We start from the raw sequence: 27,565 nt of genomic DNA, 5'->3' as shown, positions 1-27,565 counted from the left end.
TACAATGGGGAAAAAATGTGTTCATCTTTGGCAGTTGGGTAGAAAAGTAACAGGACCAAATAGAGTATAGGCATCTTATGTCAGAAAAAAATCCTTCACATTAAGTGTTTAATATCCTATTATTATTATTTTCGTTTTCTGGTTTTCTTTTTCCTAAACTATTTTTTTAAAAATATTTTTATATATGAGAGTGCTGTAAAATGAATTAGAGATGATAAAGGTGATATGAAAACTGGAGAAAAAGATATCCTTGAAGTATGGAGTAATTACTTCAAAAAATTACTAAATGAAACTAGCACAGATGACAGCACACTGATAAAAAAAAAAAAAAAAACACTGATCAGGCATGCAATCAGGAATACATATCCCTGCTTGAAGCAGAAAAAGCCATCAAAAGTCTGAAATGTGGAAAGGCAGCTGGAGTAGATGATATTAGACCAGAAATGCTCAAGTATGGAGGTATAAAAGTTTTACAGTGACTACACTGCATAGTTCAGAGGGCCTGGACAGAAGGATGAATTTCAGATGATTGGAGTAGAGCTCTCATAGTACCCATGTGTAAAAAAAGGGAAATAAAGCTGATTGTGAGAATTACAGAAGTGTATTTCTCTACTGAGTGTTCCTAGTAAGATTTATGCCAGTATACTTGAGAAACAGTTGAAAAGGATTGTGGAAGAGAAGCTTGGTGAAGAACAAGCTGGATTCAAGCCAAATAGAGACTGTCAGGATAAGATCTTCACTTTATGACAAATAGTTGAAAAGTCATGGTAATATAACAAAGATCTGTATTTAAGTTTTGTAGATCTGGAAAAGGCATATGATAAGGTGCCAAGAGAGAAGCTATTCAATATGCTACAGTTATATGGTGTCAGTGGAGCATTATATCAAGCAATACTTAGTCTTTATTTGAGTTGTAAGTCAGCAGTTAGAATTGAAGGAAGTGCAGGGAGATGATTTAATGTTAAATCTGGTGTCAGACAAGGATGTGCATTATCACCTCTGTTATTTATTATCTATATGGACTACATTATGAAGGAAAGTGGTATTAAACCTAATATCAAAATTGGAGATGTTAATGTCAGCTCTTTGCTTTATGCAGATGATGTTATACTTCTAAATAAATCTGCTACAAGTCTGCAAGATTCCTTGACTAAATTGAATAACTGTTGTAATAACTGTTGTAATAAAAATTGAATAACAAAGATAATGAAAATAGGCAGAAGCATTGAAAATATCAGCTGCATTGTGAATGGAGAACCTATAGAACAAGTAAAACATTTTGGCTACTTAGGCACAATTTTTAGTGAAGATGGTAAATTAAATATGGAAATAGACAACACAATCAACAAAGCTGGTATGGTAGGAAGTCAACTGAATAAATTTATATGGAATAAGAGAGAAATTAGTTGGAACACTAAATTAGCTGTATACAAGACAGTATTCAAACCAATTTTAACTTATGGTTCTGAGAGCTGGGTCAGAAGTAAAACACTTGACCAAAGACTAGAGACTGCAGATAAGAGAGTCCTGAGAAAGATTAGGGGTGTGAACAGATGGCATCAATGGCAATATCATATTAAAAATGAGGATATTAGGAAAGAACTTGACATTGTCAGCATCCAGGAATGCATCAGCAGAGCTAATCTCACGTGATATGGTCACTTAAACAGAATGGGTGAGGAAAGATTAGCCAAACAAGTGTTCTCTGCCAGGTTGGAAGGAAAAAGACCCAGAGGAAGACCAAGATTGATATGGTAAAAAGTGCCTTAGAAGATAGATATATAAATATAAGATCTGACAGTGTTATAGCTTTGACAGGTAACAGATTGATTTGGCAGAAAATTGTAGATAGGAAGTTAGTAATGATGTAAATTTTTCATGTAGTACTATCATATCCTGTACACCCCTTGAGGATAAATGTCAGGAATTTGATGATGACAATCTGAGGGTAAATTAAAACATCTTATCAGAATTTTTTTCATCTTAAAATATGTGATAGGTACTCATAAGAGGTATGCAAGATGACACTACTGACAGCATCGCATGATTAAGTTTAGATTATTACAGTTTTTCTTTCTAATCTTATTTTCAAGACTTGGGTATTATGCTCATTTTCATAGTTTATTGCTGATTTTTCATGCTAAATTTAATATAGTAGTTATTCAGTTTTAGTTAAAGAAACCTGGATTTATTTAGAAGTATAACATCTGCATAAAAATAAAGAGCAGAGTTGATTGCATTCAATTTTGATATCAGGTTTAATTTGCTGTTTTAAGGTTTTTTTTAAGGTTTTTGCTGTTTTCTTGTGTTTACGTGCATTTATCAATCAGGCTTAATGTCACTTTCCTTCACAATGCAATCTATGTAGATGATGAAAAAGAGTGGAGATAGCATGCACCCTTGTTTAGCACTTGATTTTATGTTGAAACATCTTCCTCTACCTCCTTCAATTTAAACTGCTGACTTTCAGCTTGTTGTTTTGTGTGATGTCCCATTTACATTGAAGTGTAAAGTGTTAAACAGCTTGTCTCTTCACCCTTTCTCATTTCATATGCCTTTTTCAGGTCTATAGCTGTTTGAAATATAACAAAAGAATGCCTCATCTGATGCAATATGCATGTCAAAATCAATTATAGTGCACTTCACTTTACTGTGCTGAAAGGCAACATGATTATGATGTAGGATACATTTTGATAGTAGCTATGTACTGTACAGAGAGAGACAGTACTGTTATGAATATGTCTGAATATTGTTCCATGAATTTTTTTATTGATCCCATACACGAGAGGTTGAGAGACCTATAAATACATCAGTGGTGTGTGTGGGGTGCAGATGAGGACTGAGCTCGAGTTTATTGATGTTTTGTCTTTGAAGAACCAGGTTGTAGTTGTTTGGGAATACTTCATTAGGAAGGCCATTCCAGAGGACAGAGGTGGATGAATAAAAGAGGAAGAGGAGAAGCAAGTTTGGTATGTTTTGCATTTGCACAGTTAAGTTGCTGCTCTTGTATTAACAGGTGTAGAGAAATGATGGTTGCCGATTCACTGGAGCATTGACTATAGAAGTACCTGTAGAATAGACACAGTGCTGAAACACAGTCTGTGAGATAGAGGATTAAGTGTGAATCTGTAAGAGAGGGATTATCAGTGAGCCTAATTTCTCACCTCATGACAATGTCAAGGATTTTAAGGGAAGTTTTATTTTGGGATTTGGGATTGGTATATAATTAAGAGTAGTTTGGGTATAAAATAGCCTCTTGAACAAAAGAGAATGCCTAGTTTTTTTGGATGCTGAGGAGGCTATTGATGTGATATGTTCATGCCTTGCAAGACTGGAGGTAAATGTTAGTTCAAGCAGAGAAACATCTAATCTTATAGTAATTTGTGTATTACTGAGGGTAAAGGTAGGTGAATTGAGATCTCTTTTGCAAGAGAAAAGGCAAGACTGTGTTTTGGTGGCATTGAAGGACAAGGTTGTCACCTCACTCCATTAAAGCATAGTATGTAGATCAATGTTTAAGGCACTGATTGTAGATGATCTTATATCATGGTGTCAGAGTAGTACTGCATGATTTGTCAAATGAGTAGAGAGTACTATCATCTGCTAAATTTTGGATAGGATTAGTGGTGATTGCAAGTAGGTCATTTGTGAACAGGAGAAAGAGAGCATGTGATAGGCTTCGAGGCACTCTAACATTGATGGTGAAGCTCGAAGAGAGAGAGAGAGAGAGAGGAAACCATCCATCATGACTCGCAGAGAACAACCAGAGAGAAAGCTGGCTACCCAATTATAGAGGGTGGCAGGGAGACCAAAGGATGGCAATTTGTTAAGCAGGCCAATGATGCCACACATGGTTGGAAATGTCAAGGGTGACAGCACTAGTTTCTTTGAACCTTTCCATGGCATATATCCAGTGGTGATTGATGTAAGCTACAAAGTCAACTGTGAATCTTGAATGATGGAATCCTTACTGGTGGTTGCAGATTAATTAGTGGACCTCTAAGGAGTGGAGGAGTTGGCTGTTGATGAGTTTCTCCATTATTTGGGAGAAGACTAAGGTGATGGCAGTTGGTCAGTAGTTTGATGGTAGACTTCTGTTGCCCTTTCTTGGAAAGGAAGGATATGATTGTTTCAATGCATTGGGATAAGTGCCATATATGTATAACAGATTGTAGTGACAGTAACTCTGGTGAACAGTGTTGAGAACAATTGCATAGATGCCACCAAGACCAAAAGACTTTAGTGTGTGTGTGTGTGTGTGTGTGTGTGTGTGTGTGTGTGTGTGTGTGTGTGTGTGTGTGTGTGTGTTATTTATTTATTTATTTTATGTTGTTCCCCATTGGTAAACCTATAGTGCATTTGTGCCATGGATGGGCTAAGGTTTTTTTTTTCTGATTTTATATATTTTTTTGTAATTATTAAAAAATGTATCTTTACATAGTCCAGAAACCCTGCTTTAGAGACCAAACATGGAACTTTTGAAACCACTTGAGGCCTCCAGTAAGATGGATGGTGGTCTTGCATCGGGCAGTGAAATTCATCTCCCACCTAAAGACAATCACAAACATCCATGCCTATAGTAGGATTCAAGCCTATACCTGTTGTTTGGAGAACAGATACACTAACCATGCATGCAACCAGGCTAGGCCAAGTTATTTATAGTTTTCTGATTTTGTCAAAAATCTGACAAAAAGAAATTCGAGTAAGTAGATGTAAAATTTGTGTTAGGTCATACTTATAACAAGCACTTAGTCCAACTTTGTCGGCGGTGTTAGAATAGGGGAGTCATTTGGAATTGTGGATGTTGAAACCACCCAGGAAGGTGAGCTCACTATTTGGATAGCTGGATTGCAGATGGTTGAGTTTCGTGGAAAGGAATGTGAAGAGGTCTGATTGGTTATACGTGTTTAGAGACTGTTAAATGCAGCAGATGAGTATTATAAAATGGGGGATTCTAATTAACCATTCTCTGAAAGGCTATGTCAGATTTCACAAAGGCATAGGTGCCACCATTGTGGAGAAAAGAATTAGATGTAGACAGTAGCAGAGTAGCTGCAATTTCTGTTTCTGTTAGGAATATCATGTCTTGTCTAGAAGCCTGCAAGTGTGGTGATCATTTATGTTTGTGTTGATGCTGTGGATGTTAGTAAAGTAGATGTGAAAGTAAGTTTTTAGTGAATTGATTCTAGCTTGTGTTTATTGTGATTGTGATGTGACTTTTTTGATGGGATTGGTTTATGAGGGAGATTCATTTTTGTTGCAGTGATGATGTAATTGTGTGCAGAAGTCTTCATAAGTTTAATCATGATTAGATGGAAGGATATAGTATGGACATGCATTGTGAGAAGATAGAATCTCAGGCATGACTTCCATACAGAGAAAAACCTGTCCCCATGCTATGACATGACCTCAACAGTGCCACACACCTGAATCTAATGACTCTGTGACCACTATCCACAAAACCATATGGATCTTTAGATCTCATACAGAACTGTTAAGAAAAAAATCTGAAGTTCTGTATGAATCTGATCTTTCCATATTGTTGACATTGGTCTATCAGTGTTTCAATTGCTTGCCCTACCAATTTGTCATTCAACATGACAAACATTTTTTCCCATATATGTAGGAAATGTGGCTGTTTTTGCTGGTGTCATTAGATATGATGTGTAACTGCACTGCACCATTTATCTCTCTCTCTCTCTCTCTCTGTGTGTGTGTGTCATAGACACAGGAGAGAGCATAGATCCCAAGATTAATATTGAGAATTCTGTATGAATAATATATTTTTTCCATTGAGTTATTTTAATTTGTATTGAAAATGTATTATGTTTAGGCAATTGCTACATTTCAGACTTTCCCTTTCTGTCTTGAATTGTTATTTCTTGTTTTTATACATATCTTTAATGTTGCTTTTATGTAAAGAGTTTAATTTGTAATGATAAAATATAAAGTGCATCATCTACTTTGGGTGAACTTTCTAACACCTGTTTGAGAGTGCTCTCCAAATAAGTGCAGCTCATGTTTTTTCTATTTGCATTCCAGCATGTCCATTGGTGAAGGACATGATATATATCATATTTTGAGTTTGCATTGTCTAATTAATAAATATCATCATTATAATATCCACATAGACAGTCCCAACATTTCAATGTGAGTTAAGCGCTTCTTTTGATTCAAAAAATATATTTTGTAAGACTAGAACCCTGTTTCTCATAGGCCTGAAGACATTTATGTAAAAAGCACCTATGTTTGGTCTCTAAATCAAGAGTTATCAGATTAAACTAAACATATTTGGTCGTTCTATAATTAAAATACAAACTTATTTAATACTGACCATTTACAAACAAACCTACATTATAGCCTACCAGTTTTGCCAGCAAACTGTCTGGCTTTTTTAAGGTGTTTACAGAAAGACAGTAAATTATCGTAAATAGTAAATTATCAGATTACTTAACCACCTTATCAGCCATTATGGATCAAATACGCATCCTCATACACTTTGTATCCATCATATATTTCAATGTAATATGAATGGCATTACAATTTTAATATGCACTTCACATCCATAGTAACTTGGACATATATATATATATACGTCCTGGCCAATAGAATGGTTAATCCTTGGCCCATCTGTGATACTAATTGTATTGTAGGTTTCTACATTTTATCATATGGGATACACAAAAAAAGATTATAGAAATTAACTTCTCACTTGTAATAAATGAATATTTCATATAAACAATGTACATATGTAATTTCAGTGTTTTCTGTAGTTCATAGGTTTTTTTTTTTTTACTAAATAGGGAATATCGCTTACATACACTAGGGCTGTGTGTTATCAACTCAACCAAGAGAGGTTATCCACCACATGAAGGTGCTCACATTGCCTTACGTAAGTATAACTTTTTGTGTTTACATACATGTATGAGAGTGGGGAAAGGTTTATTCAGGTAAACATGCCTTTGGAAAAACAATGTTCAAATGCCATCTTCAAATTCTTTGACTACAAGAAATATTTGACAATTTTTCACCCCTATAGTTCAGTTAGCTGATCTGTCCAGTGTGTTTATATTTTGAATGCATTTAGGAGGCTGAAAATTCACTCACCATGTGTGTCTTTGATGACTTGCCTGAGCTTAGTGGATTTCTAAAGCCCTGCCCAAACCAACTGTCATACCTTCTCTTAAACTCGTTCATGCTGGATGCACTCACTACTTCAACAGGAAAAGTGCTCCACTCACTCACCTGTAGTTCTGTTAGCTGGTCTTGTGGGCATGTGGTTTTTCAGCTGAACATTACAGACCAACTATTTGAGAATACACAGTTTGTAGACATTGCAGATGAAGATAATATTAAACTGATGAAATGCTAATAATTTTTTCTTCATCATTTTCTGGTGACTACCTTAAGTAAGGCTCCAAAAATACAACTTAAATCTATTAGCCAGAAAGAAAGTTTATTTGCCCAAAATATCATTCTACTTTATATAAATATCATTATAGGTGATATTAAAAGGAAAAATATTACGTTGACAAAACAAAGTAATACAGCCTTTAATTTTCACTATACATAACACATAATTATAACATTTTAAACCCATCCTTTATGATGGGTTTAAAATGTATGCCACAACACAGCTCATCACAACTCAGTTTGTGTTTTCTTTTGTTTATTGTGCATAATGAAGGGTAAATTTATATAAATTATTCATGAACAATAATTTAACAGGAAAGACAATAAAATTCACAAAAACAAAGTAGGTGGCACTCGACTTGAAGCTAGACTTACTTTTCATAGTGCACTCAGTCAGATTATCTGGTCTTTGACGTGACTTTCCAAGATAATTGTATTTTTTAAATAAAAAATCTGTGTTATGTAATATTTTCACACATTTAATTACACAAAGCTACTTCATGTTGTGAGCTGTGAAAATTGGCTTAGAACAATACTATTTACAATTGTGTACCTGCTTAAGGGGTAAAGGTGTTTAAAGAATAACATATATAAATGTACTGCAGTATTTAATTACATTGTGTCAATTTTGAATTTTGTATTTATAATTAATGGTTTATTTTGTTGATGAATATATATTGTAAGGAAAGTACAATTATTATTACTTTTTAAAGAATAGATTGTATATTATTAGATTGTCTGTGTGTTGGTGGTTGTTGTGTTGTGTGAAGGATTAAATGACAGAGACGGTGAGTTGTAGTGGAGTAGTGTTCTCTCACATGATGATCCTTGGAGGTGTCAAGTAATAACAGTAATTACATATATTGTGCATACTGCATATACTTTTAAGGATAATATTGGGTAGCAGGACAGAAGAGTGTTGTATGGAAAGCTAAATCAGAGAATGAAAAGAAACGGGCAAGTTAAGACAACCCAAAAGAATTCTATCGTTATGCTGCAAGTAAAAGAAAAAATGAATTTGAAAGAATAACTACTGAATGCAAATGATATGCGAGTGACTGATGCAGAAGAGATTGTTCAACAAATGAATAGCCACAACAAAGAGCCAAGAGGCTTTTATTTTTTTACGTCGCTGGAAAAAATAGCCTCTTGGCTCTTTGTTGTAGTAATGATATATGGGTACACCTTGCTGGCAATTCATATAGTAAAGGTATGTAAGTTCTGTTCACTTAAACTTTGGTATTATCCAGGTCTACCTACTCACTGATGAGACCTCAATAAAGGTCGAAACCGGTCTGGGCAGTGACCTTCCTCATAATGTAAAACAGTAATACATCTCCTAGGAGCTGCATTTTACATTACAAGAAAATATTAAGGATAGTGATGGAGCTTGCTCCACCTTTGCTCCGAGTTGCTCTAGTGTTGTACTACCAGGTGTTGACTCACGCTTGGATTCGCCGAAAGTTCTTCGGCATGAAACTCTTAGATTTCGATCTCGGAGTTTCTTATCCGGCTTTAAAATAATCAGGGATTTATTATCCCCTTAACTTAAATGAATAGCCATTTTGCTAAAAGCCGTCTTCCTAGTATATGCAATATTGAATGCTCCACCACTACCTCTTCACTGTATGAAGAAACTCAGGTATGAGGAGGAAGTATTAGGAGTGTTGCACAAACTGAATAAGAATTCTGCAATATGAACTGATGAGATATCAGCTTGGATGCTAAATGAGTGTTCAGCTGAATTGGCTATTCCTTTGACCAGGCTATATAATTTGGGTCTCAGAACTGGGAAGATTCCACAGGAGTAAAAAGAATTATGGTAATGTAGAATAATGTTAATTATTTAAATTATGATGTCTGCTGCACCTTTGTATGTATATTAATTTAAATTATTTATTTTAACTTATTTTGACTCTCTCTTAACCTTACTCTACTTTACTTCTCCTATACTAAGTTAAGACTATCATCTACTTTAACATAAACCCTCAAGATTAATCCTATCATGACCAATTTCTGTCCCCCCCCCCCCCCTTGCTATTAACCAAACTTTGTTCTTAGTTTATTTAATGTATGCAATTCCCCATTCTCATACAAATCAAATCAGAAAATTTATTTTATTTTCGATTGCACCATCTAATTTGAGTAAATATTGTTTGAAAGTTAAGGTGAGGAAAAACAGAAATTAATCACTAACTATATCCAAATTCTCTCTATATGCAAGTTTTGACTATTCATATTAAAATGTACCCGTACATTCGCATTTTTTTGGAGATAGTGCATTAACTAAAGAACAGGCCAGGTAGTTACAAAACAAAAAAAAAACATTTATTTTAAAACTAGTCAAGAAGTACATTACACATGAAATACTGTGAAAATATTTCATTTAACCCTCTTACAAGCAAAAAATGCAATTGATAAGACAATTCTCACAATGCACACAATTACTGGGTTAACTCGTTAGGCATAAATTATGTGCATGCTCACTGCATAAACAGGTTACCAAAATCCTTCCCTTAGATACTGACTCAAAATTTGCCTGACTACATATAAATTCTTAATAGTACTGCTCCCAATATTATAACCAAGCACACATTCATTATTTAAAACATACAAGGTAACAAACAATCTTCCGACAGAACCTGTGGCTTAGTTAGCGCCTGTTTACAATCGATTTCTTGTAAGCACATTCACGATTCTGAGATACACTTCCTTAACAAAGTTACAAAATTAGTGCCTACTTACAATTTCACCTTGAATTAAAAGCCCAAACAAATTGCAGCATACTTCTTCAGGATCATAACGTCTACATTCTGGTTAATTTTGCTGCTTAGATGTCACAGGTGGTCTCTTGTCTTTCCTCTCTGTTCAATATTCGATATGGAATCAGCCGTAGTTACTCCTAGGCTTGCGTGTAACTGCTCTCCTTCTGGAGACTAAAACTTGAGAGCCATCGAGGAAATCAGCCTGCTACAATCTGGAGACGAAGATCCTACAGCGCTCGACGGGAGAAGAGCCTCGGTGACGAGAAGGCCTCCACAATTGGAACAAAAGCCCTGGCAATGAGCAGAACAAAAGGTCAAGAGCCACAATCTCCTTTTATGCAAAATGTCGCTCTTTGTTCTCTATGCCGTCTTTTCGGGATTAGCCTTTAGCGATGATGTCATTTCTGCCCATTCAGTCAACATCGGTTGACCTTGCAACTTTTGGTTGGTGTTTCGCCATCGCTAATCTGGCATAATCCCTACTTACAGCTTTACATACAGTCAACATGTATGCCTTTTACAGTGACTTTTTACTTAGTACGTTATATGTTAAATATTACTAAATATTGAGAAAAAAACTGTAAAATCGATTGCAAAAAATTAACAAAGAAAAATTTTCCTTGAGAGATTTTACAGTAATCCCTTTGCATGGTGCATGACCAGTGTATCCAGCTATCGACCACTCAGTATCTCAGGAGTGATGGTGAAGATTTTGGGAAATTGGTTAGGGCTCACATTCAGAAATGGGTTGACAGGAATCTCTACTTGGCAATGAACAGCATGGGTTTACTAAGGTATGTTGTGGCAACTTGCTCACATTCTATAATAATGTTACCACTGAGTTAAACAAGGGGAATGGATACACTAAGATACTTTTGGATTTTGCTAAAGCTTTTGGGAAATTTGTTAGGGCTCACATTCAGAAATGGGTTGATAGTGAATCTCTACTTGGCAATGAATAGCATGGCTCTTGAATCTTGCAGATCCACGGTAACAGCATCAAGGCACCGTGCATCAAGGATCAGTCCTTTGTTCATTGTGATTCAGTCTTACATTAATGACATTGGGAAGGATTTGACATGTAGAATGCAGCTATTTTCTGATGATGCAAAGAAAGGTAAGGTAATCAAGAGCACTGTGATATGTAGTACTTGTAGAATGATTTGAATAGGCTGGAATTGTGAGAATATGAAAATACCTACCTGTTGTTATATACCTTTTTTATTACCTTTACTACCTATATATATTTGTATGTTTCACTACTCACTCATACACAGTTACTTCCCTTCTAGCTTCTGTAATAGTTTTCCAGTAAATCTAGCAAATCAGCTATCACCCTTTTATCCTTAAACAAACTAATATTCAGGCTGCTCTTAAGTTTAGTCACATGTAATTTTTTCATTCATAAGGGCTTTGTCTAAGTATGGGACAAGGCCTTAAAATATAACCTCTGAGACAGTCCACCTGTTAAATATTGACGAATTTATATTTTGCTGGGCCAGCCAATACATAGGATAGATGAGACTCTTATCCAAGGTGGCTCTCTCAGAGTATTACACAGTGATGAACTTTCTAACACTAATTCAACTCTCAATTCACTTTGTCTTTGCATGCAGTCATGGTCTGGAAAATTAATTTATTATTATTATCTGACACCTCCAGGGAGTCCTAAGACTCATCGAGGATCAGTATTCATATATCCCTCTCGCTAGGCTCAATAATAATTTTATGAGTGGCTATTTGAATTCATAAGACAGGTTAGATTCAGGCGAATGCTATAAAACATATTTATTTAGGTTTAAAAGATATACATGAGAAAATTAAAGTACATGGTTAACATAATCACTTTCCTAGTAAAATTCTGATATCATTACTAACACAGGAATACATGCATAATAACTAGATCCACAGAGTTTTTCTATAAACATACAAACTTCTGACTTAATTTAACATTATCTTCGATCACTCTCTGATCACTACTCATATCTCACAATATGTCTCAGTTATCTCATGCACAGATCCCTTCTAGGGAGACATTCTTCAAAACAGGGACAGGTCAATGCCAAATTGGGATAATCTCTAAAGTTCTCTACAGCATGTCCATACACAAATTAACCTATAGAGTTCACTCAAATCTTTAATTGGAAGTCAGATACTTTAACATTCTACGTTACCGTCCCATGGAATAACTTTCTGTTCTATCATCAGCCTTGTCTGGACATCAGGGCACCTTTGTTCTACGATTCTCTGGATCACTTACGATAACAGCACGGCCTGGTTCCCCGAGTCGATAAGGCGATGTGCCACTCTGGTACCAGGCACACATCTGGATTACTGGTCACTCGATATGGCTTAGCTACTCTGTTATGACGAGATAGTTAGCCTTGCCTCGCAAATATCGATAGGCCTCTCATGACTTCCATGGCCGACCCGGAATCTTCACGTTGGCATAGAACGCGAGCCAACGTCCACGAGCACAGGAAACAGGAACCAAAAAGCCCCTTGTGGGGGGAGCTTGACCCTTATATTCTTCCCCTTTTTTCTCGGAGATTCTCACGCTTAGCTACGTTTTTTACTGCACAGCACTCATCCACGTGCACGTGGCGTTCTTCCGAGAATGTGTTCTCGCTTCGCTTTCCTTATAATTTCTCTTTCCCTTAGGCCATATGTTATACTGGACAGCTAAAGTGTGACCCTTGGACTTTAGCTTACACTCAACTTGCTTTCATACAATACATAGAATGGGATACTCTAATTAAATTATAATCTTATATAAATTCCTCTATTTCACTCTGTACAAACGGGTTAAGTCTCACATTTCTTCAATTTTGCCTTAAAGTTATAATGTACAATTTTTATTTCCTTGCCAAAGCACAACATTCTCTGCCTACAATTAAAGATGGTTGTTCCTGAATAAAAGTAATCTTTTGATTATTCAGAACATAACACTGTTCAACATTAGTAAATGTAAAGGCATGCACTTTGGTGCGATTAGATATCCAATATCATATTATATTGGTGGGATTATGCTAGAAGAAACTGATCTGACTAGGCACCTTGGAGTTTTAGTAGACAGGAAGTTGAAGTTCAAGCACCATATAGCAAACATTGTAAATACAACTCAGAGAATTGCATTGCTGAAATGAACCTTGATATGTATAGATACGGAAGTCATCTTTGCCTGTTTACAAGGCCTTGATAAGACCTCATTTGAACTATTGCATACAGGTGTGGTCTCCTGGTTTCCGTGGTGATTGATACAGGGAAGAGAGTGCAAAGGAGAGTGTCAAAAATTATATCAGGATTGTGAAATACTGATTATGAAGACAGACTGAGAATTTGTAACCTGCAGACACTAACAAACAGGAGAAAGAGCGGTGATATGATTGAAACTTTCAAACATCTGAAAGAGTCATACAGTATTTCAGTAGATAAAATTTTTCATTTTATGGAGGGTGAGGAAAGGACTCAAGGGTGTTTCCTCGGAAGTGTAGAATAAATTCTGTGAAGAATGGAATGAAGGCTAGATTTTTCTCTCATAAAGTGGTATGGGATTGGAATGGATTGCCATTAATGTTGTGTGTGTGCAAGCAGTGTGAATGAATTCAAGAACAGGTATGATGGCTGGTGCGAATAGTATGGCTCACCTCGATCAGTTCCTGATCCCCTAGAGGTCTCTTTTAATAATAATAATAATATTGAACTAAATGAATGCACTGATTTGATTAAAAATTTATTTATTTGAAATGATAACTGCAATTTAATTTAAATGTATATATGATATAAATAAAAAAACTTGCATATATTCCATTTTTTCAAGTAAAGCACATAATGGCCATTCATTTTTATCACATATCATATATCACATCATGACTGAAATGAAAGCTGAAAGTCTGTTGTGAAGTGGAGCATGCATGGAGTAAAAAGTATCCTATATTTCTGTGAAAAAAACTAGGAGATTTCTGGAACTCAAAAGCAGATATTTGTTAAGTCTTTCATTTAGATAGAAAAATTTTTAAAAGTTATCAATTGTTATGTTACAACAGTGATGACAGAACAGCTGTTGGAGGGGGGGGGATTATATAGTAGGTTGAGTTTTTAATTACTGCAAAAAAAAAGTGTGTCATATAGAAATAAAATTAAAGTTCTGAACATTAAAGGAGATAAAGGGAAGGAAAAAAGTGAAGATGATTGGCTTACTTTATTTATTTATTTACGCATATGGCTTTGTGAAACTGGCAAGTGAAATGTACAATCACAATATCCAGAAACAAATGATGAAAAACTTGACATGTAAAAGTTCATTACATAAAAGGCACAAACTATTTTCCAAGTCTTCCTTTAAAAAAAAAAAAAAGTAATTACAACTACAGATCAATGTCCAGTCTGGAAAGCCAATCCAATGCCTAAACCGTCATCTTGTGGATGTCCTGTAGGCCATCACCATGAAATTGGTGCCTTGGGCAGTCATGCACAATATGAGTAATCGTCTGAGTCACGGGGAAACAATCACAATAAGGGTGGTCTAACAGCCCTCATTTATGTAGTAGGTAGCCACATCTGCCCTGGTTAGTTCTGATCCTGTTGATTGATGACCAAATCTTCCTAGGAAGACAAACCAGGCTGCAGAGTACAGGGATCTTCTACTAGGAAGCTGTTTGTTGGGAGATTGTTGGACCAGAATTCTCTCCACATGTCCATGGACCAGAGAGGCTTTCTAGATTTTAGGTGAACACCTGGTGGATTTATGAGAGTCTGGTGCAGGGGCAGGAGTGGGTTGCTCATTGCTTTATTAAATTCTTTAATTGAGGCTTGTCTTCTCCGTATGTTTGGTGGAGCAATGTTGAATAGGACAGGCAGCCAGGAGAGAAGGGTGCATCTCACTGTCCCACTAATTGTGCACATGGTAGAGTTTAGCTGGGTGTCTATAATGTTAGTGTGTGCACTTCTTTCCCAGACAGGAGCACAATATTCTGTTGCAGAGAATGCGAGGGCTAGTGCAGACGACCTTAGGCCTTCTGCACCACAACCCCCAGGATGTTCCAGCAAGCCTTGAAATGATATTGTTTCTCGTTTTAATTTTGTTGGATAGGTTGGTGATGTGCCTTTTGTAGGTTAGACTTCTGTCCAGCTCAATCCAGGTGAGGCCCATGTTGTACCATTTTTCCACAGAGAGAAAGGTTGAGGTGTCGATTCCCCTCAGCATTGTTCAGGTGAAATACTGTGGATACAGTTTTTGTTGGATTTGGCTTCAAGTACCACTGCTTGAAGTACTCTTCGAGGATGTTCAGGTCTGTGTTCAAGGTTGATTCCAGGTTGAAAAAGGAGGTAGATCGATGTAGGATCGCTAGGTTGTCAGCGTACATATACTTGCTTGAGCTGGTATGTGGTAAGTCGTACACTTAGATGTTAAAAAGTAAAAGGGATAACACAGAGCCCTGTGGAAGACCGTTGTGAAGGAATCTGGGCCTGCTCTTTTTTTCTGCCAATATGGACCCGGATCTTTCTGTTGGAGAGAATGGATTCAAAAAGCTGGAAATTTTTTTGCACCTTATTATATTCCCTAGCTTTAGGAGGAGGCCCCTGATCCAGACTGTGTCATAAGCTGATGTTAGATCAATGAAAGTGGCTCCAGATTTCAGTTTCTTCTGGAAGCCTGTTTCAATCTGTGGGTGTCAAGGCCAGGACTTGGTCACAGCAACTTCTCCCTGGCCTGAAGCCAGCTTGTTCAATTGGGAATGCTCTTTCAATGAGTGGTGAAATTCTTTTAAGGAGAATTCTTTCAAAGAGCTTAAAGGTAGAGCAAAACAAGGAGACAGGTCGTAGATTTATCCCCTTTACTTTTTAACATCTACATGTACAACTTTTTATATCTTTTATATAAATTTATATCTTTCCCTGGTTTGGGCATGGCAATTATTTTGGCTTTCTGCCACAGATTTGGTAGTTTACCAGACATTATAATTTCTGAGAAAAGGACAGCCAGCCATGTTTGGCCTTGTTGAGCAAGATGCTTTAGAAATTCAGGGGGATACCATCTACTCCTGCCGCTTTGCCATTCTTGGTGAGTTTTAAGGCTACCTGTACCTCTTCCCGAAATACTGGGTGTAAAAGTTCAGGAAACTTGGGTCCCGTCTTCATGATTTGTCTGCTGGAAGATTGCAGAGCAATTTTCCTGATAGAGTTAGGATCCATCTTGGAGGTTTTCAATAAATGATTAGCCATTTGATCAGGAGTTATCTCTGTTGTTTTGTTTGTTGTTTCTGCCCCACCTAATTTTCTCAGAAGTGACCAGCTTTTCCGGCTAGATGTGGTGAAATAGAGTTCATGGATGGTTGAGATCCATCTTCATTTCTGTTTTTATCCAGGGTTGCTATGAGCTCCTTAGCAACAGTTGGGTCTTCAGTTTCCTCGTATTTGGCTAAAAGTTCTTCGGTTTCTCTACTCCAGCATGGGATATATTGTTTTCTATAGCCTCTAGGAATAGAGGCTTTGGCTGCAGTTTTGATTAGTGTAACAAATCTAGGATAGCAATTAGGAGTGGCTTACTTTATGACTCTTAGAGAAAACTAGTGATTCTTTAAAAGAGAATAATGTAGTCTTTGAATTAAGGATTTCAGATTCAGAAGCTTTAATGAATTTGTTTGTAGCCAGCATGATCAGATAACTTGACAGTGAATGAGATGGTTTTTATGAAAAAAAAAAAAAAATATATATATATATATATATATATATATATAAATTGAATACATCGAACTTGGCTGATAATTCACTCGTTACTCATTTCTGTTTACTTGCCTGTGGCGAGTGGATTTCTGATCCCTGACCTTAAGGGCTATAGCTAGATATTTTAGCAGTCTAACACAACTAAGATTACATGAATAATTTCCAAACTACTACTTACTTTCATATTGATATATCGTTTGTTCGTGTCTCTGATTTGATCAGCTCTTACATTGCAGTCTTTAATAGCATTAACTCCATCAGCTCACCCTATCTTATCTGTCTTTTGAGTATTTTCTTACCTTATATAATACATACATGACCAAGAGTTTATAAGGCAGAACACTAGAATAAGATAACGTTAATTTTAACAAACCTATCCAGAGCAGGTTTCTACAAACATCCATGCCTAGAGTGCAATTCAAACCCACAAAAACCTCTTGGTTGAAGAGCAAGTATGCTATTCACTCAGCCAATATTTTTTTTATTTTTCCAGTGACTTGTGTTTAGTTTATTTTACACCTAACTTATCTCTCTTATATTTTTCTCTGTATTCTCCAAGGGCATATGCTGACTTATTTGCTCAGGACTTTTCCATGACTGTGAATTTATTTGATTTTTTTTTTTTTTTTTTTTTTTTACAGAGAACTTTGCTACTACTTCTGGGTGAATCATTGAACTTTTTCTTCAGATTTTGTCTTTGGATCTCTAAGGTTTAGTTCTTGCTTTCAAGCAGTTTCATATTTGTTTTGATATACAGGTATCCCTTGCTTAACGCAGGATTTGATTAAACGCGCCGAAATGTGTGATCTAGCATTTATGGTGGACATTGCCAAGTACCTCTCAGAGTTGAATGTCAAGCTGCAGGGCCCCAACCAGCTTCTCAGCTCCCTGCTTTCAAACGTGAAATCATTTGAAGCTAAATTAAGGCTGTGGAAAGTGCATCTCGAAAGGAATAACATGGTGCATTTCCCCACTCTGGAAGGACAAAAGCCTTCTGCGACACTTGAATATGCTGGTGAATGTGCGAAACTAATTGAAGCATTTAATGAAAGATTCAAGGACGTGAAAAGTAAACAAATGGCATTGAACATCTTTGCTACACCGTTCATTGTGGAACCAACTGATGTGCCTGATAACCTACACATGAAATCATTCAGCTGCAAAGCGACAATGAGCTGAAAGGTAGATACAACCTCCCACTGCTTGAGTTCTATAAACGTTACATAAGCAATGATGAATTTCCCACTTTGAGGAGACATGCATTGAAATATGCATCTGTGTTCGGAACAGCTTACTGCAGCTAGCAGTTCTTTTCAAAACTTACCATTGCAGAGTCAACTGCACTCCAGACTGACCGACACAAACCTGGAAAAGCAATTGTGAGTAGCAACATCATCAATACCAGCTAACATCATATGCCTCACCAAAGAGTAGCAATTCCAGCCATCACATTAGAGGTGAGTTAATTAAATGTTTGACCAAATATATCAGGCTACTTTTTAAGTTAATAATTTTATATGGCCCACGAATGATGTTATAAATATTCAAATGGCCCTTGGCAGAAAAAAGGTTCCCCACCCCTGCTCTAGTGTATTCCTAATCATTGTACATCACCAAATCATTTTTCACCATTTTCCTTTCTTTTGCACTTTTTGTTCCCTTATCTCTCATGATACTTACTAAGACCTTCTCCAGTCTCCCTCTCTCTCTCTCTCTCTGCCACTCCCAAACTCCTGTTTGGTATTATCAAGCACCCTTTCTGCACTTATCTATTTTTCTACCTGCATGTTACCTATCTCACACTTTTTCATGCCTTTATCACTGTCATGCACTCTAACATTTATGTTCACATGCATTGCTACCTGCAGCATCAGCCCATTTGATCAGTTAGAAATTTGTTTGCTTACACTTGGATAAAGGATTAAACCAAATATGTAATCGGTAGCATAGCCAAGTGAAAAAAACTTCCATCAACTATCTCTAATCCAGAGAATTTTAATAATAAGTTGTTGACACCTTTTGGCAACCTCTGGGTCTGGTTCCCACTGACAAGACCTCAATAAAGGTTGAAACTGGTCTGGGTAGTAATCCTTTCCATAATGCATAGCATTTTATATACCCATACGGATATGTGCTTTGCATTATGGGATACTAAGGCAAGTGATCAGAACCTATGCCACCTTTACCACGAGTTGCCCCATTCCTGAAAATATTTCAGATGCAAACTTTGTTTGCTTACACTTGGATAAAGGATTATACCAAATATGTAATCAGTAGCATAGCCAAGTGAAAAAACTTCCATCATCTGTTAGAAATCTTATTGTATTTAAATCACATTTTCTTTAATCTGTTAGATGTGTATGCTGATTAAACATTTTCATTCTCTCTCTCTCTCTCCCCCCCCCCTCATACTATTCACATTTGCCAATGAATGCATCTTGTACATGCCACAGAACATGAAACTGGTCATATCAAATTTAAACAAAGGGCTAACCTCCTCCATTGTTATATCATTACATTTACTGATAATTCAACAATTAAGTAAAAATATAATACACACCCAGATGTGCTAGCATTTTTTAATATACTCAAACTAATACTATAGCTAAATATAAACTTTAACATTAAAAAAATAACTTCTTGACAACAGCAAATGCACATCTTATTGCCAAGCACTTTCAAATCTGATTCAAAGTTTATTAACTGACTTCCTCCAGGGACTTTCCCATAGGTGGTCTGTTTCTTCATTATGTCTTTTCTGTACCATATTTCCATAGATGCTGCTCTACCTGAACTGACCACCACTCCTTAGCTTTCTTCTAATCATGTGTCAATGCAGGCAGCTGCTGGTCAGTACATTCATTGAAGAAATGGTACAAGGAATACTGTTCCAAAAGACAAAAGTTGCATGCAATGAAAGAAAAAGATAAGAAGTCAGTTCAGTGAGTGTAAAACCCAGATCTTCAAGATACATTGATTCCTTCTTTCTAATCACTTTCCCACTGTGTGGGAAAGTGATTAGAAAGAAGGAATCAATCTCAAGACCTAATACCATGGCAGTGGCATGGTATTAGGTCTTGAGATGTCTCATATATGGTGTTGATATTTAAAAATTATAATAATAATAAATAAATACAGTATTTTTCATAATTCTCCATTAAATTCATTTCAAGTGCATGTTTATAAAACTAAGAATTATGTAGATATTTATTTGTATTTAACACCAGGCAAATTTCAGTCGGCTTTTGAGTGAAATGATCTTTGGAATAACACAGGAAAGTAGGTTTTATTCCCAGAAAGTCAGATTTTAATCCTCCATAAAAATTGACTCTAGATGTTGTACTAATATTACAGACAGTAATACAAGTTGAGCTCACAATCAGCGAAGACAAAGTGGAAGCAAAATATGACTGAACAATAACTGGATGCCAATTAAAGGTACACAAAGCTTCTGCTAACAAATTCTTCAAAACTTTTCATTCATAAAAACTGCTTTACAATAGATTTGAAATACAACGATACTATTTAACATTTTTCTCAAAGAAGACATTACTTTTGTGTTCAGAATTGGAAGGGGAAAAAAAAAAGTGGGGATAAGGGATAACCAATTGTTGGTTGTGTGGTTTAAAAAAATTGTCCAAAGTAAACTTTGATTTTTAATAGCAGGATAGTGTCATAATGAACAATATAATTTGAATTGGTGAAAAGCTGATAAATAAAATCATATTCAGTTGTTTACTTGTTTTCTCCTTTATCAAAGGTACTGTAAGAAGGTTTCTGGAACAGTATGGAGACACGATAGATCTCATAGCATTTACTGTAGATGATGTGAATATCGGAATATATGAGCTGCTTATGCCACTTTACTATCCACGATCTGATAAAGAAGAAGAATATGCTCTTTATTATCTACCTAAAGATGTTGGTGGAAGAAATGGAGAGCCATTCATAGAAGAAAGGCAAATTCGTATTGTTGATAAGCCAATCCATGTTGGCCCATCAGGTAAGCTTATCCCATATTGTTTTTTGTTTTCATAAAATACTCAAGCCATGCTCTTAATGGTTAACTTCTTTGAACTGCACAAAAATGGATTGGTACCATGCTAAATACTCTTTAACAAAAGAATTTTTATAATGATTTTCACACAAGAGGTTACTTGGTGTGTAATTATTTTTTAGGGAGTTCTTAGAACAATTATCCAAATATTGAGTACACTCTCACCATGGGTGGAAACTTTAAAAAAAAACAAAAAAACTGGCTTATATTTTTAGGTTGTTCCAAAGAAAAGCTATAGAAAAAGGGAAATGGTCTATCCAGCTATTCATTGGACATCAACAGATGCTCAGTGATGTGATACACCAGTCCTCATCATGTGGTCCTGTTGTATGCTTTTTCTAGAGGATTCAAGTCTCTGAAGATCAGACACTCCATCCATCCATCTCATTGATGGTCTTCCCCTCCCTCTTTTTTTTTTTCTCAAGAACTTTACCTTCGATTACTGTTTTGAGAAGTCCTCTTTCCATCTTTTCAATGTGCCCAAAGTATTTCAACATTCTTCTGTCAGTATCCTTAAGGAGCCTTATTCTACTTGATTCTCTCTAGTGCCCATCCATTCTGATATCTTCTGAACAGCAATTCTTCACATTAATAATGAATCCTAGATACTTGAACTTGCTGACTTCCTCAGTTCTTTCCATTAAGATACACTTGTTTCTCAGTACCTTGAACTTCCCTGTCTGTATTTCCTTTGAGAACAATAATCTTTGTCTTGCTAGGATTGAGCTGAAGTCCTCTGTTCTTACTGATCTCTTTGTCAAGAATTTGTCCTAGTTCTTCCTTGTCATTATAGAGGAGTACTGTATCATCAGCATACCTCAGATTACTGATCAATCTACCACTTATTGTAATTTCTATCTCAAGCTCATTCAGTGTTTCTTGCATGATATCCTCAGCATAAATACTAAACAAGTGAGGAGAAAGTGAACATCCTTGTCTAAATCCCTTTCCAACCTGAAGCCAATCAGTTAATCAGACACCTGTTCTTACCTTGGTCTGTTGCTCCTTGTACAAGTTAGTTATCAACCTGATAATGTGTTGAGCAAAACTCATTCTTTTCAATACTTCCCACAATTTTACATGCTGAACACAGTCAAAAGGTTTAGAGTAGTCTATGAAAGACATAGGGGGAGTCTAAATTCTCTGTGCTTTTCTATGATCTGTCTAAGGCATAGGATCTCTGGCACCTTTTACCTTTCCTAAAACCTGCTTGTTCCTCAGGCATCTCTGCCTAAACTTTGGCCTCAATCCTATTTAGAATGATCTTTAATAAAATCTTGTTTGCATGAGAGATTAGACTAATAGTTCTTGCACTCCTTCTTATCTCCCTTCTTATGATGATATGAAAACAGACTTCTTCCAGTCTGTAGGCCATTATTCTGTCTCCCATTTCCTTGTAATCAATCTGTGAAACACTTATCCCTTCATCCCCAGTGACTTTAATTAACTCTGCTGGGATTCCATCTACACCTGTGGTCTTATTGCTATTAAACTGTTTAACTACTCCTTCAACCTCATGCCTAAGTAGAGGAGGTTCCAGACCGAAATTTTCCTTGTCCTCTCTGCTGCATGGTTCCTCACAGTATTCTTCCCATCTGTTTTTGATTTCCAGTTCTTTTGCTGTACTTCTCCATTCCTGTCTTTGATGACATTCAATTTGGGCTTAAACTTGTGCTTGAAATCATGAACTAAACAAAATATCGTTCATAATTGTGCCTCCTCATCTGGAACTCTTTCCCTTCAAATTTATTAGTATAAAAATTTTCCTTGTTCTGCCTGATGGATTTTCCGACTTTTCTCTATGTAATCTCTTGTATTCTTTAGTCTTTGTGTGTCTTCAGCTTCCTTCTTTCAATGAGATCCCATGTTGAATCTGATCTGTGAGCCTGTTGGTCTTCTAATTGGGCCGAGATACTTCTCGGCTGTATCCTGTATGATAACCAGGAAAATTATGAGCTTTCCCAAAGCTAACAGTGAGTTCTCCTCACTAGCCTCCAAATGATCATCCAGCCGAGTTGATGTTTCTTCTGTAAACCACCCACTAGGAATTACTCTGACATCCAGTCTAGTGGGACATGCCAGACTTGGAAAGCTTCGAACTCTTAGTCTTACTAGCTGATGGTCTGTATCACAGTGTGCTTCAGGACAAGTATGCACATCAGAGATGCTAATCTTCCACTGTTGGAGAGCCAGGATGTAATCGATCTGGTGCTTTGACCTATCAATGTTAAATGTTATTGAATTTGGACTTAAATTCTGAATGGATGATGACCAGCTGCTGTGTCCTAACAAATTTCGAGGAAGGCAGGAGAATTACCTCCTTTTTTTATGTGAATCCCACCAGTGAAAAGTTATGTTAGTAATTAGTACCATGGGTGTACTGAAGGTTAGGTAATACAAATACCTGCTTGAGAGACCAAGCTTGGAAAAACTTTTCAAGCCATGATCTCCCACCAATTGATGAAAATCATCTGCCACTTCTTAGATGCTCAGGAGATATATATAGTGGTAAGTTTATGCCAAGAAGATTGAGGATTAGTTATTCCAAAAAGAGAGAAACTTCCTTTTATGTAGAAATTTGGATATTATCAGAGTAACAGTGGGAGAAATGAGTTCATTTTCATGAGAAATAGAACAGAATTAAGTTAAGAAAGTTAACTCATCCCCTCTCTGGCATTACAGTTAACAAGGTTATTAGAACACCACTGAAGAGTATTATGAAAATCAATATTTGAGCTTACGAATAAGTAGTTATTTGTAAGCTCAAATAGTGATCATTTTTTTCTAGTTCATAGTTGGTCAAGTGACAGAGGAGTGTAATGTATTGTTAAAAGACAGAACTCAAATAGAAAATCCAGTTGCATTAGACAAAGATCCCATTAGATGGGAGCTTACTAGATCTTGTTCCTCAGGTTTATTCCCAAACTTATGCTTTACTATATGCCTAAAGGTAGGAAACATAAGTTGAAAGATTCACTGTTTATTGCTAATGGCAGAATCCATGGAGATGATCAGGTGTTAGTCAAGAGGTTCCAGGTGGCATGTTATATCATAGATCATCAGTTCCATAGTGTGTACCCTCAAGTGATTCCTGTCAAGCGTTTTCTTTTGAATTAATCTGGTATTTGTCAGGTCTCCAAATAATGTAGTGTAGATATCTCATAAAAATTCTTGTGCATTTAAAAATAAATAAATACACAAACAGATTAGCCAAATAATGAGTAAGCAGAAAGCTGGTTGAAATTTTAGCTGCTACTTTATTGACATTGCTTTTAATAATTAGTTACCACTGTTATGAATTTTCTCAACTTTCATAAGTGGATCATTATTAATAGCCATTCTCAGTCATTAAAAATTAAAAAAAATTGTAAAATAGCTGCTCACTTTTTTTTTTTTTTTATGAGGGAGATCATTTGATATTTTAGATGAAATAGGTAAACACTATGAGGAATAGATTTGTCAATCAAAATTTGGCTAAATGATGTGACCTATAGCAGTGTACCTGCACCCCTACTTCACAACCATTTGGATCCAGTTGCTGAAAATTGTCAATAGGACAGTGTAAGAAACAACTATATTTAAACAGTGCAGGATGTATCCACCTGCAGTCCACTCCTTTCATTTCAGTTTGATTCAGCAGAGTTTTCAGTAGACTTTAAAGAAGTGTTAGGAACAGCTCTATTACAAATTTCATCAAAACCAGTTAAATAGTGATGTGATCCATAGAAGCATCTGCACAGAATGTGATCTTGCAACTGCTTATTCAGCTGGGTTGAAATCCTCTTTTTTTCTTCTTAAGTAGTTTTCCGATTTGGATAGCAATCATGGAATGCCAGAGTGTCTGATCCTCTGCCATTCTTTAGATCTCATAATAGCTCTTGTTACTTACCCATCCATTTCTCATCATCATCAAATTCCTGCCATGTACCCTCAAGGGGTGTAAAGGATATAATAGTATTACATGAAAAATTTACATCATTACTAACTTCCTATCTACAATTTTCCTCCATCTAATCTTTCTCAGGACTCTCATATCTGCAATCTGTAGTCTTTGGTCAAGTGTTTTACTTTTGACCCAGCCCTCAGATCCTTAAGGTAAAACTGTTTTGAGCACTGTCTTGTATACAGCTAATTTAGTGTTCCGACTAATTTCTCTCTTATTCCATATGAATTTATTCGATTGACTTCCTACTATACCAGCTTTATTGATTCTATTGTCTATTTCCATATTTAATTTACCATCTTCACTAAAATTTGTGCTTAAGTAGCTGAAATGTTTTACTTGTTCCACAGATTCACAATGCAGTTGACATTTTCAACGATTCTGCCTATTTTCATTGTCTTTGTCTTTTTATTGCTGACCTTCATACCATATCTATTACAACAGTTATTCAATTTAGTCAAGGAATCTTGCAGACTTGTAGTGGATTTATTGATAAGTATAACATCATCTGCATAAAGCAAAGAGCTGACAATAACATCTCCAATTCTGATATCATGTTTAATACCACTTTCCTTCATAATGTGATCCATATAGATAATGAATAACAGAGGGGATAATGTACATCCTTGTCTCACACCAGATTTAACATTAAACCATCTTCCTGTACTTCCTTCAATTCCCAACTGCTCACTTAAAACGCAAATAAAGACTAAGTATTGCTTGATATAATGCTCCATTGACACCATATAACTGTAGCGTATTGAATAGCTTCTCTCTTGGCACCTTATCATATGCCTTTTCCAAAACTAAAATAGAGATCTTTGTTATATTCCCATGATTTCTCCACCATTTGTCGTAAAGTGAAGATCTGATCCTGACAGCTCTTTTGGCCGGAATCCAGCTTGTTCTTCACCAAGCTTTTCTTCTACAATTCTTCTCAACCATTTCTCAAGTATACTGGCATAAATCTTACTAGGAACACTCAGTAAGAAAATACCTCTGTAATTCTCACATTCAGTTTTATTTCCCTTTTTATATATGGGTACTATGAGAGCTCTACTCCAATCATCGGGAATTCGTCCCTCTGTCCAGGATTTCTGAACTATGCAGTGCAGCCACTGTAACACTCTTATACCACCATACTTCAGCATTTCTGGTCGAATATCATCTACTCCTGCTGCCTTTCCACATTTTAAGCCTTTGATGGCTTTTTCTACTTCAAGTATGGATATCTATTCCTGACTGAAAGCCTGTTGAGTGTTTTTTACCACTGTGCTATCACTGCTTGTTTCATGTAGCAATTTCTCAAAGTAATTACTCCATACTTCAAGGATATCTTTTTCTCCCATTTTCATGTCACCTTTATCATCTCTAACTCCTTTTACAGTACTCTTTCATTCATTTATAAGCTTCTTCAATAACTTCCAAAATATTTTGCCACCTTCTTGATATTTATTTTCTATGTTCTGCCAAAGTCCTTCCATGACTTTTGTTTAGCTTGTTTTACACAGTCTTTAGCTTTCTTACATTTGTCTCTGTATTCTCTAAGAGCACAAGCTGACTTATTTGCCAGGAACTTTTGATATGCTTTCTTCTTTTCCTTCACTGCCTCTTTAACTTCCTGTGTCCACCATGGATTTCTGATTTTTCTATCCTTGCAGACAACCTCACCACATGCCTCTATGGCTGAATCAATCAGGGTTTTCTTCAAGGCTTGCAACTGAATCTCTAAAGTTTGGTTCCTGTTCTCAAACTCTTTCATTTTTTCTTCAATAATCTTTGTGTATTTTAGTCTACAGTTCACATCTGAGAGCTGCTCAACCTTTTATTCGCTTTAAAACTTTCTTACATGTTATTCTTTTCAATATGAAATTCAATTTTATCCTGCTTAGGACTAAATAGTGATCACTTCCAATTTCAAATCCTCTGTACACTCTGGTGTCCTGCACCAGTGGAAAAACATCACTATCAACAATAACATAGTCAATGAGACTTTTCTTATTCCTTGCCTCTTCTCTCCATGTGAATTTGTGCACATTTTTATGTTGGAACATGGTGTTAGTAATAACCAGTCCATGTCCTGAGCAGAAATCCAACAGGTATTTGCCATTATTATTAGCTTTGCTCTTTTCTCCAAATTTTCCCTATATATTTTTGTATGTCTGACAATCATTTCCTACTCTGCTATTTAGATCCCCAATAAGGACCAACTTTTCCTTTTTCATTGTGTCAGATGCTTTCTCTAAAGCATTAAAATATTCCTCCACTTCTACCTTAGTAGAACCTTCTGTGGGACCATAGGCACAAATAAGTCTCATTATCCAGTTCCCTATTCTGATATTTGCCCACATCACTCTACTTGAGACTGCCTGCCATTCAAGAAGATTAGCCTCGTATTTAGTGTTGAATACAATGGCTACTCCTTCTTTTCCTTGATTGTCATTGCCTGAATATAACATTTTGTATTTATTGCTCAAAAAGATCTCACCAGTTTTTGTCTTTTTTGTTTCAGTCATTCCTATTATATCGATCTGGTACTTATCTAATTCTTTAGCTAGCTCCATTTCTTTGCCATTCAGGCTTCTTATGTTGATAGTACTGATCTTTAACTCTGGTGATGTTGAGTTGCGGTGTTTTTTTAAGATTTATTCCAATAGCTGA

General features: G+C 36.1%; 1 protein-coding gene across 1 annotated transcript in view; it reads left to right on the top strand.

Annotated features, from left to right (window-relative positions):
- The window catches only part of LOC150099328 (protein GDAP2 homolog), a 165,308-nt gene that overhangs the window by 28,577 nt on the left and 109,166 nt on the right, over positions 1-27,565 (top strand). Inside the window, exons 5-6 of the mRNA XM_090403551.1 lie at positions 6,804-6,892; positions 20,665-20,907. Of these exons, the coding sequence (XP_090259677.1) occupies positions 6,804-6,892; positions 20,665-20,907 (332 nt within the window). The remainder of the gene's footprint in view (positions 1-6,803; positions 6,893-20,664; positions 20,908-27,565) is intronic.

Source organism: Typopeltis vanoorti, chromosome 14 (genome assembly GCF_054136105.1).
Source record: "Typopeltis vanoorti isolate ZY-2024b chromosome 14, IOZ_Tvanoo_1.0, whole genome shotgun sequence".
In the NCBI taxonomy this organism is placed as follows: Eukaryota; Metazoa; Arthropoda; class Arachnida; order Uropygi; family Thelyphonidae; genus Typopeltis; species Typopeltis vanoorti.
Note: the sequence above shows the minus strand (reverse complement) of the source record. Positions and strands in the feature narration are given on the sequence as shown.